This window comes from Paroedura picta, chromosome 7 (genome assembly GCF_049243985.1).
Source record: "Paroedura picta isolate Pp20150507F chromosome 7, Ppicta_v3.0, whole genome shotgun sequence".
NCBI classification, from domain to species: Eukaryota; Metazoa; Chordata; class Lepidosauria; order Squamata; family Gekkonidae; genus Paroedura; species Paroedura picta.
Genome location: NC_135375.1, coordinates 2,902,625 through 2,920,971, shown reverse-complemented (window position 1 = coordinate 2,920,971; position 18,347 = coordinate 2,902,625). Strand labels below are relative to the sequence as shown.

General features: G+C 53.3%; 1 protein-coding gene across 4 annotated transcripts in view; it reads left to right on the top strand.

The window, feature by feature from the left end:
• Positions 1-18,347, top strand: part of LOC143841984 (protein hinderin-like) — a 224,760-nt gene that overhangs the window by 151,981 nt on the left and 54,432 nt on the right. For all 4 annotated transcript variants that reach the window (XR_013232958.1, XM_077346539.1, XM_077346540.1 and 1 more), the window contains 2 exons: positions 914-1,563; positions 5,025-5,129. Coding sequence is in view for 3 of the 4 variants with exons in the window: in XM_077346539.1 (XP_077202654.1) it covers positions 914-1,563; positions 5,025-5,129 (755 nt within the window). In the remaining variant the exon portion in view is untranslated. The remainder of the gene's footprint in view (positions 1-913; positions 1,564-5,024; positions 5,130-18,347) is intronic.

Here is an 18,347-nt window from a genome sequence, read left to right as displayed (position 1 = left end):
AGCCCTGCTGGGTCAGGCCAGGGAGGGTCCCTCCAGTCCAGCCTCCCGTCTCACCCAGGGGCCAGCCAGTTCCTCTGCAGGGCCAGCCACAGGGCAGAGAGGCTGAGGCCTTCCCCTGAGAAGACCCTCAGAAGAGCCCTGCTGGGTCAGGCCAGGAAGGGCCCATCCAGTCCAGCCTCCCGTCTCACACAGGGGCCAGCCAGTTCTTCTGGAAGGCCAGCCACAGGGCACAGAGGCTGAGGCCTTTCCCTGAGAAGTGGCTAGATCAGGCAAGTGGCCCATCTAGTCCAGCACCCTGCCTCATAGAGTGGCCAAGCAGTTTCTCTAGAGCAGGGGTAGTCAGCCTGTGGTCCTCCAGATGTTCATGGACTACAATTCCCACGAACTCCTGCCAGCAGATGTCCATGGACATCTGGAGGACCACAGGTTGACTATCCCTGCTCTAGAGGCCTTCATAAGAACATCAGAAGAGGGCTGTTGGGTCAGATCAGTGGTCTATCTAGTCCAAACTCACCTAGTACCCAGCCAGTTCCTCTGGAGGGCCCACAACAGGGCACAGAGGCCGAGGCCTATCCCTGATGTTGCCTCCTGCTGTTGGTATTCAGAGGTTGGCTACCTCTGAATGTGGAGGTTCCCTTGAGTCACCACGGTTATTTGCCCCAGATAGACCTCTCCTCCATGAATCCATCTAACCCTCTTTTAAAGCTGTCTATTCCTGTGGCCATCGCTACATTGTCAATGAATTCCACATTTTAATCCCTCTTTGTGTAAAGAAACATTGTGCGTCATGGGATGAAGGGAGCTTTGACTCTGGAAGCGTCATACCCTTAAAACCTTGTCGGCCTCTGTGATTCTCCTAGAAGAAGAAGAGTTCAAGAAGGTAAACTCGAGTTCCCTTTCTCCTTCCTTACAGATGTCCCAGCAGAGAAGCCTTGGTCAGCCTCATTTTGAGCTGGATGGCTCGTATCTCAATATAGCCCGACCGCAGACTCTATACAAGAACAACAGGAGCGGTCCTTTTGCGCCCGCAGCTCATCAGTGCCTGAACAGCCATGTTCCCGTGGCCCCGATCCCTGACAGCACGCCAGAAGACTGGAGCCAGGGCCCACTGGAACACAGGCTACATGGGAAATGCAACAACCTGATGTCCCCGGGCAAGTCAGAAGGGCTTCCCCGTATGAAAGGAGCTCCTGACGCCGGCCAGCGGAACAACGCGTGCCCTCTTCCGACTTGCACCTTCCACCGGAAGGCTTGTGGGCCGGATCACAGCTGTTGCCAGGAGGGCCACCACACTCCGGGGAGGCCCTCCGGACCGCGCTGCGGATCGTCTCCTGACCACTCCGGCCCCTCGCGGTCCTCGGGACTGACTGGCAGCACGGGCTCCGGGTCGAAAAAGAAGGGGCGGGTGAAGAGGTTGTCCGAAGGGAGGCGGAAGCAGCTCTTGCTGCAGAAGATGGAGCTGGAGATCGAGAAGGAACGCCTGCAGAACCTCCTGGCCGAGAAGGAGGCCAGGCTCTTGCTCCAGCAGCAGCAGCTCCACCAGTCCAGGCTGGCCTACAGCAGGTGGGTGTCCTGGGAGGGCCGTGGGAAGGGGGGCGGCTGGGGTTTCCAGGGGCTGGGGTGTTGTGGGACTGAAAGAAAGGGGCCTTTCATTGTGAACTCCTGTCTTCTGGGACCTGCAGTTGGTCTTGGGGACCTTCAGGAATCCCTGCAAGGCCTCCCTGCTGAGAGGGCTGGGACAGGATCGCCCTTTAGGCAGGGAGGGAGATTTGGGGCTTGCAGATGTGTTTTCGGCCTGGACTGAAAACGGTTTTCAACTATGAACTTCTGATGCTCTAGAACACGGGTAGTCAAACTGCGGCCCTCCAGATGTCCATGGACTACAGTTCCCATGAGCCCCTGCCAGCGTTTGCTGGCAGGGGCTCATGGGGATTGTAGTCCATGGACATCTGGAGGGCCGCAGTTTGACTACCCCTGCTCTAGGGCAAGGGTGGCCAAACTGTGGCTCTCCAGATGCCCGTGGTATTTATACTCCACAGGCATCCGGAGAGCCACAGTTTGGTCATGACTGGCGTAGGACCTCCCACCCGCAGCCACCCCTGCAAGTGTCTCCCCTGTTCCCCTGGGGCCTCCTACCGTCTGCTGGCTGCCAAGAGGTCGCAGAATGGGTCAAGGAGGGGGCTCAGGCTTCAACACCCGGGCTTTCCCCCGCTGTCTACCTGCTTGCAAGCCGCAGGGAGATCAGCCTCTTTTCCTCCTCAGCCTCCCCCCCCCCCAACCTCCCCTATTTATCCTCCCTCCCTTTCCAGGCTCCTCCCCCTTCCATCATCTTCCCCCTACAACATCACCTGAGCCACTGCTTAGTCCCAACAGGGAGTCGGGCCCTTTAAGGAAAAACCCAGAAGAGAAGGGAACAGCTTCTGCCTGGTTTTGTCTCTTCCCATGCTTGGCCTCCCGGTGTCCTGGGACTCATCCTGGTGTAGCTGCTCTTGCCCACATGGGCCAACCCAGGCATGATCCAGGACTGGTGACCACGGCACCCACCTATGGGGTGCAGGTGCTGACCCTTGGGAGCTGCATTGTCACATCTCCAGGAAGAAGAAGAAGAAGAGTTGGTTTTCACTACCTGAAGCAGTTTCCAGGCAGCTTGCAATCGCTTTCCCTTCCTCTCCTCACGACAGACACCCTTTGAGGTGGGTGGGCGTGAGAGAGCTCTGACAGAACTGCTCCATGACAACAGCTCTATCAGGACTCGACTAGCCCAAGGTCACCCGGCCGGCTGCGTGTGGAGGAGCGGGGAATCAACCGGGTTCTCCAGATTAGAGGCCGCCGCTCTTAAGCACGACACCAACCTGATCTTGTAGCTGGTGATGCTGGGGATTCAAAAGACGACCTCCTGCAGTGAGCCCCAGCCTCTGCCCTTAGGTCATTTTGGGGTGAATCCACTTTGGCCCCCTACCCCTTTCCCGTGCTTACAAAGTGGGAGGACAGCCATAGGGAAGGTTCCAGCCATTGTCACGTCCTAGCAGTGGTGATTTGTCATTGATTCCCTAACTGCCGTGTCAAGCCTGCAGGTAATGGGGGGGGGGGGGATACGTAGTCCCCCAAAGTCCCCGGCTTCTCAGAGCTCTGCCCCTCCGCCCCGGCCGCCTGCAGGGATCCTGCTTCTGCAGCACACGGTGTTGCTTTTCTTTTCCAAATGCCTGTTTGCTCAGCGGCAATCAGAGCTGTGTACTTTAGAAGACTGCTGGGGTCACAAACAAAGGTGAGGCACTAAGTAGGAGCAGATGGATTTTTAATGATCCAGGATGTTAAATCCCTGCATATGTTTCAGCTAATGGGGGAGGAGAACAGGCGAGAGGCTGCAGGCGAGGCGAGGATGAGGCAGCCTCACGGTACGGAAAGCCCTCTTGGAGCACTCAGAGAGGCGTCAGCTGCCCGTCCAAGGGACCCTGGAATCAAACACCGTCTGCATGGTGCCTCCTCACCTCCCTTACCCCCAGGATCCTGAGGGGAAGGTGGCATGTACTGTGGAGCAGGGGTAGACAACCTGTGGTCCTCCAGATGTCCATGGAATACAATTCCCATGAGCCCCTGCCAGCATTGCTGGCAGGGGCTCATGGGAATTGTAGTCCATGGACATCTGGAGGACCACAGGTTGACTGTCCCTGCTGTGGAGCATTCCTTTGCAGGAAAGCATCAGCAGTAAACCTCCTTTACCACCTCTGCTCGGTTTCTGCCCCCGAATCAATGCATTCGGTTCACAGGAGCGAGACCTTCTGGGACAGGGAAGTAGAACATCCACGCCAGTGGGCAGTCTACCTCGGAATACCAGATGATCCTGGAAGGGGCATCCAACAGGGGGAGGGGGGAATTTGCGCTTCAGGCCCTGGTCTCGGAGCTTCCTCGAACCACCCAGCCGACAGAAAGCCGGGCTCAGTTTAAGGGGTCGCAGGGCCCGCAGCATCAGACCCAGTTTAAGGATGTGTGGGGCTTTAGCAGAGCAAAGCCGGCACTCCCACTTGGGCTGCTAACGGTGGGGCATCCTTACCAGGGATAGCTGGAACTTTGGAAACAAGTGACAGCTGCTCTTTTTCGTTCTTGCTGTCCACAAGGACGTCGATAAAATTGAAAGGGTACAGAGGAGAGCGACGAAGATGATCTGGGGCCAAGGGACCAAGCCCTATGAAGATAGGTTGAGGGACTTGGGAATGTTCAGCCTGGAGAAAAGGAGGTTGAGAGGGGACATGATAGCCCTCTTTAAGTATTTGAAAGGTTGTCACTTGGAGGAGGGCAGGATGCTGTTTCTGCTGGCTGCAGAGGAGAGGACACGCAGTAATGGGTTTAGACTACAATGATATAGGCTAGATATCAGAAAACATTTTTTCCCATTCAGAGTACTTCAGCAATGGAATAGGCTGCCTAAGGAGGTGGTGAGCTCCCCCTCACTGGCAGTCTTCAAGCAAAGGTTGGATACACACTTTTCTTGGATGCTTTAGGATGCTTAGGGCTGATCCTGCGTTGAGCAGGGGGTTGGACTAGATGGCCTGTATGGCCCCTTCCATCACAGTGTGATGTCCCCCGACTCCGCAGCACTGAGGGGCCCTGGCAATGCAGGGCTCGTAGCTTGTGCCCCGTGTGCTACTAGGATAAACCGCCCATGGCAGAAACAGGGTGAGGCCCTGGGTAGATCCGTGCTCACAGCAGAACTGTCTTTGCACCCTGTTTTCCATCCCTTGAGCACCGTTTTAAAGCTGTGATCTACAAAGGATGAACTTTACACACACACACACACACACACACACACGTGTCTAAAGACAGAACTAGACAACCATGGCACACACGCAACCAGAGTATGAATTGGGGGGGGGGGGGGGCAGATGTAATTTTACAGCTAGATTTGGAGGCCAAGTAATCAGTGGATACCAACTAAGCAAAGAAGGGCAGCAGAAGGGTGGAGTGAAAGCCCGCCTGCTGGGTCAGGGCTATTCATGTTTGCCTTGCTGCATCCTTCTTTCCTGCAGGTGTAAAGGGCATCCTCTTGGCTCAGAAGACCGTCTCCTTGACGCCATGCTGACGAGACAGGGAGGGCTGGCCCCTGCGACGAACGGCCCTGGTGGGATCCTCAGGTAATTCCTTTGCCTTCCCCCCCGAGAGTTTCACGTCTCGGGATCTTTTATGGTTAGTCTAAAGGGCTTTTGTCGCCCAGTCAACCCCTGGGAGCGTTCAGGGCGAAAGGCTCTCAGGAGTGCTTCGGCCTTTGCCTGCCCCTCATAGAGACCCTGGTCTTCCTCGGTGGTCACCCGTCCAAGGACTAACCAAGCCCACCTGGTTTAGCTTCCAAGATCGGATGAAATTGGACTAGCCGGGTCTATCCAGGCCCAATGTGCCTAACCCAGGCTAGGCCAATCTCATTTGGTCTCAGGAGCCAAGCCAAGTCGGCCAGGGTGACTATTTGGGTGGGAGACCACCGAAGGTCTCCAGGCCGGGGCAAAATCACCTCTTAAGTGTCTCTTCCATTGGAAGCCCTGCGGGGTCCCTGTAAGTCGGCTTGTTGGCACTTTACATGCCAACGCAAGAGGCTTTAGAGCAGGGATTCCGAAAGTGGTGGAAGAATCTGGGGGGGGGGGGGGGGAGTGAGGAATTTGGGAGGTCAGTGGGGGACCCTCCCTGGTATGACCCAGCAGGGCTCTCCTGATGTCCTTATGAAGGCCTCGGCCTCTCTGTACCCTGTGGCTGGCCCTGCAGAGGAAGTGGCTGGCCCCTGGGTGAAATGGGAGGCTGGACTAGACGGACCCCTGGCCAGATCCAGCAGGTTCTCTTCTGATGTGAGGCAGGAGGCTGGACTAGAGCAACCCTCCCTGGTCTGACCCAGCAGGGACTCTGCTGAGGTTCCTACCCAAGGTCTCTTGCCTTGAGATCGCTGGGGGTTGCCATCGGCCGGCTGCGACCTGACAGCCTTTTCCACCAGCACTGGGTGTTCTCACCCTGCTAGTTGATGCTTCTGCCTTTTTACAAATGTATTCAAGGCACTTTGCAATAAAAGCGATCAAACCTTTGAAACAGAACGGCAGGAGGCCGGGAAAGCGGCGAGCCGCCGGTGAAAGCTACTCCAGCTCCGTGCATTAAAATACTAATAGAAATAATAACAATAATAATAAATCCTTGAGATGCTCACGCACCCGCACAGGGCCCTGTTCGCAAAACAAATGAAGAACTGACGGGAATGGGAGATGCTGTTTCCCCGGGTCACCCTAACAGCTCCTACCGTCCGCTCACTTTTAACTCTTGCCGGAACGTCTCCTAATACAAGTATACTCCTGTCAGCAGAAAAAACCCAGAGGCAGACCGCCCTCCCCCCCAGCCTGCACATGTCCTGCGTTCTGCCAGCAGTAGCAGTCAGGTCTCCTCGAGTGGTAGGCAGGGCTTGAGCCGCAACAGGAGCAGGTGCAAGGGAGTGGCAGCAAGAATTTGGATCAGGGATCCATCTCCTTGGGGCCAGAAGCCCGAAGCAGATGTTGCTGGCTCGATCTTACTGGCCTTCGGGGGACATACAAGGAGAGGCGGCTGGTCCTGGAGGTACGACGGTCCCAGGCTATTTAGGGCCTCAAAGGTCATAACCAAGACCTTGACTCTGATTCTGGAGTCAGTGCCCCTGTAAGCAGGGGTAGTCAACCTGTGGTCCTCCAGATGTCCATGGACTACAATTCCCAGGAGCCCCTGCCAGCAAATGCTGGCAGGGGCTCCTGGGAATTGTAGTCCATGGACATCTGGAGGGCCACAGGTTGACTACCCATGCCTGTAAGGATTTGTGCACCATCCATGTCTTTGTAATGAAAAGGCATGGGAGGCAGAGGACAGGCTTCCAGGATGCCACAGTATCTTTGCCCAGCTATTGCAGCACAAGGCCTCTTCCTCTGGAGTTTGGGCACCCTGGCCGCAGGCGGTATCAATCCGCATGTCAGATTTCGTGGTTTCCTTCGAGGTCGCAGAGCAGTTCCATGACTAAGGTCTTTTCTCCATTTTTATACGGTGCTGGTAAAACCAGCTTTTATTGACGCTTACATAGAACAGGGAAAGGAGAGAATAAGAAAAAATACATAGAATATATTCCATTATGCTTTGCCACCTTCTCATACATTCCTTAACTAACTACCTAGATAGTTAGCTCCTTCCCCGTCTTTACCTAACATTCTTTAACTAACTACCTAGATATAATAGCTCCAGAGTTCCTGGAATTCATCTGCAGAGTGCTGTTTTCCATCCTTGTTTGAATAATTTTTAAGTTCCCGTTTCTTGGGGGCGTAGTTTCCTATTCTTCACATGTCTTCACCCTCTTGCGTTCGAATCAATATTGCACCAGCTTACGTCCACCCAGCATTATAATCTGCAGATAAATATGCTGGATGTAAACAACTAGAGATAGCAAAGCTGCGAGTTACCTTGACCTGATCTTTCGAATCTGGATGTGTTGTGTGCGCCCTCCCCCCCCCCCCCAGCATCTTCTTGGTGTAAGGAAGACTTTATCAAGGTGCAGTAAACTGACTCACTGGCAGTCTTCAAGCAAAGCTTGAAGACACACTTTTCTTGAATGCTTTAGGATGCTTAGGGCTGATCCTGCGTTGAGCAGGGGGTTGGACTAGATGGCCTGTTTGGCCCCTTCCCACTCTAGGATTCTGGGAGTCTAGTTCAGCAGTGGAATAGGCTGCCTAAGGAGGTGGTGAGCTCCCCCTCACTGGCAGTCTTCAAGCAAAGGTTGGATGCACACTTTTCTTGAATGCTTTAGGATGCTTAGGGCTGATCCTGCGTTGAGCAGGGGGTTGGACTAGATGGCCTGTTTGGCCCCTTCCAACTCTATGATTCTATGACTCATTTTTATTGCCTTTTTCACTGCTTAACCACTGTGGGTGGGAAGAACCATTGAAAATGGAGATTTGATTCCATTTAAGAAGTCTCCCCTCCAGCCTGCCCTTTGATAAAAGGTGGATCGGGCCCTCACGGCCTGCCTGGAGTGTGGCAGAGGCCGGCAAATAATGCGGCATCTGTGAAATGAGAATTGCAGATTCCATGAGCTTGTCCATTTCTTGGCTCCCCTGATGGAGCCTGTAGTCATTTTTCAACGTTAAAATGCGCTTTTGAGCTCCCCGGTCTCGATGCCAGCTGGTTGCGGGGTCTGGCAGTGAGACGTCGGAAAGTTTGTCCCACGTATTCATTCATCAGTTCTGCAAAGGTTATCCGATGAATGCTCCTTAAATAATTTAATCTAATGTAAAGCCAGAGGAGGCGAAGACGACAAGCCCATTTCTCTCTCTTTTATGCATTTGAATATGGAAGTGGAGTCGGCTCCGGACGCTGAAAAGGGTGCGTGTCGTTACAGGGTCTGGAGAACGGGGCCGAGCTGTTTGACTGTGTCATTAACATGCTAGGGACTTTTCGGTTTCTTTTTTTTAAAAAAATTAAATGATCAAGGAAAGAGGCTCTCTCTGCCTCTTGGTTGACATTAACTTCTCTGGGAGTAAGATCTTAATTTTAATCCCCAGCTAAGCAAAACTCCATTGAAACACACACATACAAACAACCTTGGAATCGTAGAACCATAGAGTTGGAAGGCTCGATGAAGGCCATCTGGTCCAGCCCCCTGCTCAATTGAGGAATAGCCTAAAGTACCCTGGATAAGGATCTGTCCAGTCGCTGCTTGAAGACGGCCAGTGAGAGGGAGATCCCCACCTCCTTAGGCAGCCCATTCCACTGCTGAACTGGACTCCTAGAATCCTAGAGTGGGAAGGGGCCATGGAGGCCATCTAGTCCCACCCCCTGCGCGGTGCAGGATGAGCCTCAAGCATCTAGGAGAAGGATCTGTCCAGCCGCTGCTTGAAGACCACCAGTGAGGGGGAGCTCCCCACCTCCTTAGGCAGCCCCTTCCACGGCTGAACTAGACTCCTAGAATCCTAGAGTGGGAAGGGGCCACACAGGCCATCTAGTCCCACCCCCTGCTCAGTGCAGGATCAGCCTCCAGCACCCAGGAGAAGGACCTGTCCAGCCGCTGCTTGAAGACGGCCAGTGAGGGGGAGCTCCCCACCTCCTTAGGCAGCCCCTTCCACGGCTGAACTAGACTCCTAGAATCCTAGAGTGGGAAGGGGCCATGCAGGCCATCTAGTCCCACCCCCTTCCCAATGCAGGATCAGCCTCAAGCACCCAGGAGAAGGATCTGTCCAGCTGCTGCTTGAAGACGGCCAGTGAGGGGGAGCTCCCCACCTCCTTAGGCAGCCCATTCCACTGCTGAACTAGACTCATAGAATCCCAGAGTGGGAAGGGGCCATGCAGGCCATCTAGTCCCACCCCCTTCCCAATGCAGGATCAGCCTCAAGCACCCAGGAGAAGGATCTGTCCAGCCGCTGCTTGAAGACGGCCAGTGAGGGGGAGCTCCCCACCTCCTTAGGCAGCCCCTTCCACGGCTGAACTAGACTCCTAGAATCCTAGAGTGGGAAGGGGCCATGCAGGCCATCTAGTCCCACCCCCTTCCCAATGCAGGATCAGCCTCAAGCACCCAGGAGAAGGATCTGTCCAGCCGCTGCTTGAAGACGGCCAGTGAGGGGGAGCTCCCCACCTCCTTAGGCAGCCCCTTCCACGGCTGAACTAGACTCCTAGAATCCTAGAGTGGGAAGGGGCCATGCAGGCCATCTAGTCCCACCCCCTTCCCAATGCAGGATCAGCCTCAAGCACCCAGGAGAAGGATCTGTCCAGCCGCTGCTTGAAGACGGCCAGTGAGGGGGAGCTCCCCACCTCCTTAGGCAGCCCCTTCCACGGCTGAACTAGACTCCTAGAATCCTAGAGTGGGAAGGGGCCATGGAGGCCATCTAGTCCCACCCCCTTCCCAATGCAGGATCAGCCTCAAGCACCCAGGAGAAGGATCTGTCCAGCCGCTGCTTGAAGACGGCCAGTGAGGGGGAGCTCCCCACCTCCTTAGGCAGCCCCTTCCACTGCTGAACTAGACTCCTAGAATCCTAGAGAGGGAAGGGGCCATGCAGGCCATCTAGTCCCACCCCCTGCTCAATGCAGGATCAGCCTCCAGCATCCAGGAGAAGGATCTGTCCAGCCGCTGCTTGAAGACGGCCAGTGAGGGGGAGCTCCCCACCTCCTTAGGCAGCCCCTTCCACGGCTGAACTACTCTGACTAACATTTTTTTCCTTGATATCTAGCTGGTACCGTTCTACATATAGTTGAAAGCCATTACTGCCAAGGCTTTATCTGACCCACGTGGGAATGCCCTGGTGATTGAGGGCTGGGCCAAAGCAGAGAGAGGTGGCATATTTTAGGGGCTGGGCTTCAAATCAGATATGTTTACATTGGAAAGACTAGTTGGAGCAGCAGCACCTGCCATCCAGGCAGCCCTTTGATTTTATACATGTGTATATTCCTTTCAATAATTTGACCACTGCGGAAGACCCCTCGGGGTCGGAATGTGTTTGGTCCATTCTGTATTGGTCTGTTCCTCTCTGCTGTCTGCATGAATGTCTCCCTGCCCTCCTCCAAAAGACAACCTTTCAGATACTTCAAGAGAGCCTTCCTGTCCTCTCTCAGCCTCCTCTTCTCCAGGCTGGACATCCCCGCGTCCCTCAGCCTTTCCTCACAGGGCTTGTTTCCCAGACCCCGGGTCATCCTCGTCGCATCCTCTGCCCCCTCTCTTTTGTCCACAGCTTTTCGGAAGTGAGGCTTCCAGAACTGCACGCAGGGCTCCAGGTGGGGTCTGACCCATGCGGTAGACAGCGGGACGATGGCATCTTGCGATTACAATGTGATACCTTTTTTCATGCAGCCCTGATATTCAGGTCCCCCCCCCCTCCCTCTCTCCTCCTCAAAGTTAAAAAGTATTTACAAGTATTGAACTTGCTCAGGCGAGACATTAGATTTTTTGAGCGAAAATAAATGATACAATCACCACCCAGAAAACATATTTTTTATAATTAACTCCTCATTTTGAGTTAATTATCCGCAATTACCAAATGTAATTTCAATTTATTCTCGATTATCTGTTGGGGAAGAATAGCAGGCGAGGGAACGTGCGCTCCTGGCTGCCCTGCCCAAGGGCAGGAGGAAAGGTCCTGGCTGCAGACGGGCCACGGAAGGGGGCGGGCAGAGGCGGCGCGGGGTGCGTGGCAGCGTTCGGCGGCCGGCAGGGGAGTGTCGGCAACCATGAGTTTTGCGTCTCAAAAGGAGGTGTACATCTCTGGGATGGCATCTGCGTTCTGTTTATATCTGGGCGGGGGAATGCTGGGTTTGAAATGTAAATTTTCCTGTGTACGTTATAATTTGCTGTCCGCCTTGGTGATTCTCGGGTGGGAAGAAAGATGGGCATGAGAAGAGTTTTCTACCAACTGCGGAGTGGGGGGGGGGAGGCCCACACAGTTGGGGAACCAAGGTTTGTTTTGAACTGCAAACCTTCCCCTCATCGGCAAGAAGTTCTCATAGCTTCAAGCGTAAAGGTTTTGGTTTTGCTGCCACATTATTATTGTTGTTGTTGTTGTCATACTTAGATTTATTGCCCGCCATTCCCAGCGGCTCATGGCGGGTTACATTAAAACCTCATTAAAAACCCCAATAAAATCCCAGACGTAAAAACATCACAATCCAAATGAACAATGTAAAAGAGAAGAACAGTGGACATTAAAAAAAAAAAAAACTTATCCCTTCTCCCAGTAACTCAAACGGGAGGTGGGAAAAGGGGGCAGATGAAACCAAGCCGCCATACACACACTATCCTGGAGTGGGGAAAACAGATCTTTCTCGGAGTGCCAGCCTCAACCACAGACCTGCTGGAAGAGCTCCATTTTGCAGGCCCTGCAGAACGCCAAAAGCTCCTGCAAGGCCCACAGCTCATTCTACCAGGTCTTTGAGGCCAGGCACGCTTCCCTGGGGCTGGGGATGACCAATAAAGAGTTACCATGAAGAAAGCCTTGCAGTGAGGGACAAGGGGATCACGGAGGCAGGAGCGGCACGCGAATAGCAAGGAAGATATGTGAATTTGCCGCTTGATTTTAAGGAGCAGATCGGCAGCACGGGCCTCCAGCCAGGTGAAGGAGAAATCTGGCCTGGGCACATAAATCGAGGCTGGTTCAGGCTTCAGAAAAGAGCAATAGTCCAATCGAACAGCCTTTGCGGAAGGGGAGGAGCTTTTGTGAGTTGCTTTTCACGTCTTCAGCGACAGCGAAATTGTGAGTCCATCTGCCTGTCCCTGTGGCCTCCCTCTTGGGTGGGGACAGGTGCCCAGCTCCCTCCTCCTCGGGGAGTCTTCAGCCTGCTCATCCAGAGAGGGATCTGCACACTGGTCCATGACAGTAGCCCACCTGGGGGTGCTCCTATTGGCAGAAACTCAGCATCTTTTTCCAATGGAGATGCAGCGACTGAACTCGGTGACTTCTGCGTAAAATTCTGCCTGAAGCAAAGGGCTCTCTGCAGGAGTCGTGGGGGGGGGGAGATCCCCAACTGGTTTTAAGTCTTGTAACAAGACCTCACACAAACACACACACACACACACGACCCATAAAAGCAACGTTCAAACCAAAGATCTTGCTCATCCTGGACTACGATACTCTGGGGCCATCGCAACACCCCAAGCACCGTCATCTAAGACCTCCTTCATGGGAAGCGTGGGGCTTCACGTTGCAGGTCTCCCACTGGTACCGCTCTTGCGTGGCGCATGGAATTCACAACAGCCTCGCTGATGCCAGTGCGGCTTTCCGGGGCCGTTCCCCCACGAGCAGCGAGACGAACGGTCCGCGGCCATTTTCTTTCCCGCATTCCCTGCTTTGAGACCTCGCCCTGGCGCAAAAGACACTCCAGCTCCTTCTCAAAGCATCCCCCCCCTCCAGTTGGACGTCTTTCAGGGAGAAAGGAACCCGTCTCTCCGATGCAGATGGGCTGCGGCGTGCTCAAGGACCCACTTGGCGAGTGTTCGGTGAGATCATCGCGCCCTGCACCTGCTTTTGTGCACGCTCCTGACATCTGGGAGAGGTGGGTTTTTCAAAAAAAGATCCACTCTTGTATTTCAGCGTGATTGTCGACTAGGAATGCCTTTCACAGGCCTGGCGGGCGGTGGGGGTGGCTGAAAGCAGAGGAGAATTGTCTTAAGACTTAAGTGCCTTTCAGGCAAGATGCTCTGCTGATAATTGCAGCATATAATTACGTCTCACCCTTCAACCGCCTCACCTCCGTATTGCTCCGTTTCTGTCTCTCGTGCCTGGCTACAAGAAGACAGCGAAGAGGAAATCCATGTGCCAATTCTGCTGCGCCGTTCTTACCGAGTCCGAGAAATGCACAGGACTCTTGCTCTCATGCTCCAATAACTGTAGAGAACATGAAGCTCAGTAGACCTTGCCTGATCTCCCCAGCACCTCTGAACTCTGGGAAGAATGGCCATAAGAAATCCCCTTGCTGAAATGAAAACAAACTGCGGGGTTTTTGAGAAAGACGCGGACCGCAGAGGAAAACTCCTACGCTTGCTGGTGCTTTCACTGCTCCAAGCCCCTCAAAACCTAGTAGTTCTTGCCATGGTTGGGTTCCCTTTGCTGCCCGGCTCTCAGTCTGTTCCGAAAGTCAAGTCCTTCCCTGCTTCTTCCATTGTCCTGGACATGCAAAGCTGTCAGAGTCAAAGAGGGCATTCTAAGACTGGAGTTAGAGCCACAGTAGAACAAACAGCCCTAGGAAGAGACCTCCATAACAGAATTGTCCTCTGCCGTGGTCAGTGAGTCTCGATACAACCTGGTTTTCCTGCACTGTGTTGTGCCAGGCTCTATGCTGTCTTCCATAAGGCAGCCAGCCTTGGAAAAAAGGGAAAGAAACATGAACACATTTCTGCAATTAAAAACTGCAGTTCAAGTTATAGAACGATTCAATTAAATACGTGTGAACAACACAAAAAAGGAAGGCCTGTAACGGTTTTTGTAGGTATGCTAGATGAAGCAAAACAGACTTCACCTGGTAGTCAAAGCAGGAGACAGACAATTCTCCATGAAGGAGTGAGTCTCAAAGTTTTGGTGCCCCAGTCAAGAAGGCCCCACTGATAGAGAGTCAGGAGGGCTTTTGGAGTCCTGTCCCTGCTGCTGGACCTCCCGTTGGCCCCTGGGTTTCGGCCACTGTGTGACACAGAGTGCTGGAGTAGGTGGGCCATTGACCTGATCCAACATGGCTTCTCTTACGTTCTTATTGTGTTCTTAAGGCCCTTATTGGGTTGCCACTGGTTTGGCTGTCATGATGGTCAGTGCATAGTTTGAGGAAGAGTGCTTGCACTCAAAAGCTCACCCCTTGAATAAATCTTTGTTGGTCTTAAAGGTGCCTGACTGGACTCTGATTTTGTTGCACTGGTTTGGCATTAGACCACACGGTTCCTGTTGCGTGGGGGGGGGGGCGGCTGGGGGCTTGGCTCCCTCTCCCTGCAGTTTGCACACCCACCCCCTGTAGCTGGAGCCATCCTCTTTATTCCCCTGCATTCAAGTTCCATTTAGCTCCGGCGATTCCCCTCTCCATAGTTGGAGTGAGCTGGAAATGTCAGCGCAGAATTCCAGAGCGCTTTCCCGCCCTTTGAACGTGCGTTGTTATGGTGATCGTTCCAAGATCCGGGTGCTGTTGGATCTTCAGAAGATTTAGTTCTCTAGCACAACTGTTCCGAATCCTTAGCATGGGAAGAAAGCTGGGAGGAGAAAAGGGAATTATTTCTGTTGCTTGTTAGAAACACATTATTGGCAGAATTTCTCCCTTAAAAAGAAAAAGAATTGCTCTATGTGTGCACACAGCTCAGGGTGTTGTTATTCTTCTTTTTGCATCTTAACGTAATGAAAGCAGTACGGTGTGGCCCATGCTTCTCACCTTCCTTCCTTCTTTTCATAGCAGCCGCCCCACAGCTCTGCCCTTCCACCCTTGGGGCCGTCTGTCAATTCTTTTCAGTCGTGACACACATCAGGCCCAGCTATTTCAGCACCAGGTCTCTTGAGGAGCGGCTGCCAGTTGTGCCAGCGCTCAGCTCGGGCCGCCAGACTTTGGCTGCCTTGTGAGCTCCTCCCCGGTCTCTGGAGGTGCATCTAATCACACCTTCCACCACCTCACTGGCTTCATGAATTCACTTAAACGTTGCTTGCATTCCCAGTCTCCTTTCCCTTCCTTGGTTCTCAACATTTTGACAATCCACCGGGAAGTTCGGCTTTCCAATTTGCCACCCTCTTTCCCTCTCCCTCCCTCCCTCCCTCCCTCCCTCTTTCCTTCCTTCCTTTCTCTCTCTCTCTCCCCTTCCTTCCTTCCTTCCTTCCTTCCTTCCTCCCTCCCTCCCTCCCTCCCTCCCTCCCTCCCTCTCTTCCTTCCTCCAGTTTGGTGTAGTGGTTAGGAGTGCGGACTTCTAATCTGGCATGCCGGGTTCGATTCTGCGCTCCCCCACATGCAACCAGCTGGGTGACCTTGGGCTCGCCACGGCACTGATAAAACTGTTCTGACCGAGCAGGAATCAGGGCTCTCTCAGCCTCACCCACCACACAGGGTGTCTGTTGTGGGGAGAGGAATGGGAAGGCGACTGTAAGCCGCTTTGAGCCTCCTTCGGGTAGGGAAAAGCGGCATATAAGAACCAACTTCTTCTTCTCCCTCCCTCCCTCCCTCCCTCCCTTCCTTCTCTCTTTCCCTTCCTTCCTTCCTTCCTTCCTTCCTTCCTTCCTTCCTTCCTTCCTTCCTTCCTTCCTTCCTTCCTTCCTTCCTTCCTTCCTTCCTTCCTTCCCTCCCTCCCTCCCTCCCTCCCTCCTTCCCTCTAACTAAACATTTTGCTCTCCCCACTGGCCTCGTCTGCCAGCCCCATAAGGACGCATGTTGAAATGTGTGTCTCTTTGAGAGGCGAAAGACAGAGCGAGCTCTGCTTGTTAGGTCAATGAAATGCCCCTCAACGGATCCGCACAACAGTGGAAATGCTGACTTTATTGGTAGATGCAAATCTGGCTTGTCAATAAGCACAGCGTCGTCCTGCTGCAGACGGATGCCGTCACCCATTCTTGCATAACAGACGGCTGTCTTGTGAATGATCTCATTACCACCACAATGAGGCTCAATAACTGGCCGCCGTTGGTGTGGAGCTCTTCAGAGCCTTTGGTGGAAGCTGTTTTGCTGTCTTCTGATAGTGCTTAACTGCAGAGGCGGAATATTTCACATCCCTAAGTATCACAAGAAGAGCCTCTTGTGGCGCAGAGTGGTAAGGCAGCCGTCTGAAAGCTTTGCCCATAAGGCTGGGAGTTCAATCCCAGCAGCCGGCTCAAGGTTGACTCAGCCTTCCATCCTTCCGAGGTCGGTAAAATGAGTACCCAGCTTGCTGGGGGGTAAACGGTCATGACTGGGGAAGGCACTGGCAAACCACCCCGTATTGAGTCTGCCATGAAAACGCTAGAGGGCGTCACCCCAAGGGTCAGACATGACTCGGTGCTTGCACAGGGGATACCTTTACCTTTACCTTTACCTTTAAGTATCACAAGAACATATGAGAAGCTATGTTGGATCAGGGCAGTGGCCCATCTGGAACAACTCTCTGTGTTCCACTGTAACCAAAACCCATCGGCCAGCAAAGAGGTCCATCCGTGGGGCCAGAAGCCCAGGAGCCCTCCCACTGTGGCTCCACCAAGCACCTAGAATACAGAGCATCACTGCCCCAGACATAAGATGCAAGGGAAGCCATGTTGGTTCAGGTCAATGGCCTGTCCCCTCCAAAGCTCTGTCATACAGTGGCCAAAACCCAGGGGCCAACAGGAGCTCTACCAGTGGGGCCAGAACTCCAGAAGCCCTCCCACTGTGCCCCCATCAATCACTGCGAGTACAGAGCATCACTGCACCACACATAAGAAGACAATAGTAGCCGTGTTGGATCAGGCCAGTGGCCCATCCAGTCCAACACGCTGTGTCACACTGGGGGGGGGGGGGCAGCAGCAGGCCCATCAGTGAGGCCAGAACTCCAGAAGCCCTCCCATTGTGGCTCCCCCCAGTCACCAAGAATGCAGGACAGCACTACATCACTACCCCAGACAAAAGAACGCAAGAGAAGCCATGTTGGATCAGGTTAATGGCCCATCCGGTCCAGCACTTTGTGTCCCGCTGTGGACAAAACCCAGGAGGTCCACCAGTGAGGCCAGAACCCCAGAAGCCCCACAAGCCCCAGGAATACAGAGCATCACTTCCGCAGTGGGAGTGTTCCGTCTGTACCTTGTGGCTGGCAGAGACTTCCACTGTCCACTTCTGTTTCTTAGCAGCCAGAGAATCAAGAAGACAAAAGTAACGACAACAGAAGAATTACACAACTTTAAGCTCGACACACACAAAGATTGAATTTGCTCAAGAGTATACCCTATTTTTTGGCGTGCCTTACTCCTGCCAGAATGTTTCTGGGGCGTTTTCCACCGGGGCTGGCCTTTCCCAAACCGTCCATTATGGTTTCTACAGAGCCAATGTGTGTGTGTGTGTTTTTTTCCTTTCTTGCCGCAGAGCCACACAGAGAAAATATTAGATTCGGCTTGGCTGATTTGTTCTCCGTGTTGCTCCTGCAGTGAAGAGGATTGATTTTTGTGTTTCTTTTGATGTTTGGCTTGCTTTCCTTCGGAACGCAACGCTTTGGGCCTTAATCCTTTAACCTTGAAGCTGAGCGCTCCGGCTTTGTGAAGGAGCTGGTTCCTTTTTGACGCAGCAACAAAATTTCCCTTGTCTCAGGAGCGATCAGCTGGGAGCAGGAATGTAAAGAGGAGAGGGCTCTTCAGACGATTTCAGTCATCACTGAGGGTCTTGGAATTAGGGTGGAGATTTCGTAAGCTGTTGTGCAGGGCTCTCCAAGATGGTGCCCACTGGCACCTTTCTTGGTGCCCAAGAAGTATATTTGGAAATGGGGGGGGGGGGGCTCTTATTCAGGAGGGTTCCTAGTTGATCACTGAATTTGTAGGGCTTGAAATGACATTGTTTCAGTGGCAGCGGCCGCCCAGAGTGTTTATTTGTTTAATTAAATTAAATAACTAAATCTTTTAAAAAGAAAAATCATACTCCACCTTTCCTGGATGCTCACAGTGGGTAACAACATAAAATGACAATCAATAATGTACAAAAAACATACATAAAAGTTCATTTGTGTTTCAGGTCCTTAGAGGGCAGCTTTTCCCTCAATTTCTGGCAGTGAGGCCAGCATTTCGATCATAGGCCTGGCAGGACAGCCCTGTTTTGCAGGCTCTGTGGGTTAAGGCCCCATGGGGCCCTGATCCCTCTTGGCATAGTCTTCCACCAGGCAGGGCCTTGTTTGGGGCCAATCTCACTTCCTTTGGACCGGGGATCCTAAGCAGGTTTTGGTGCTC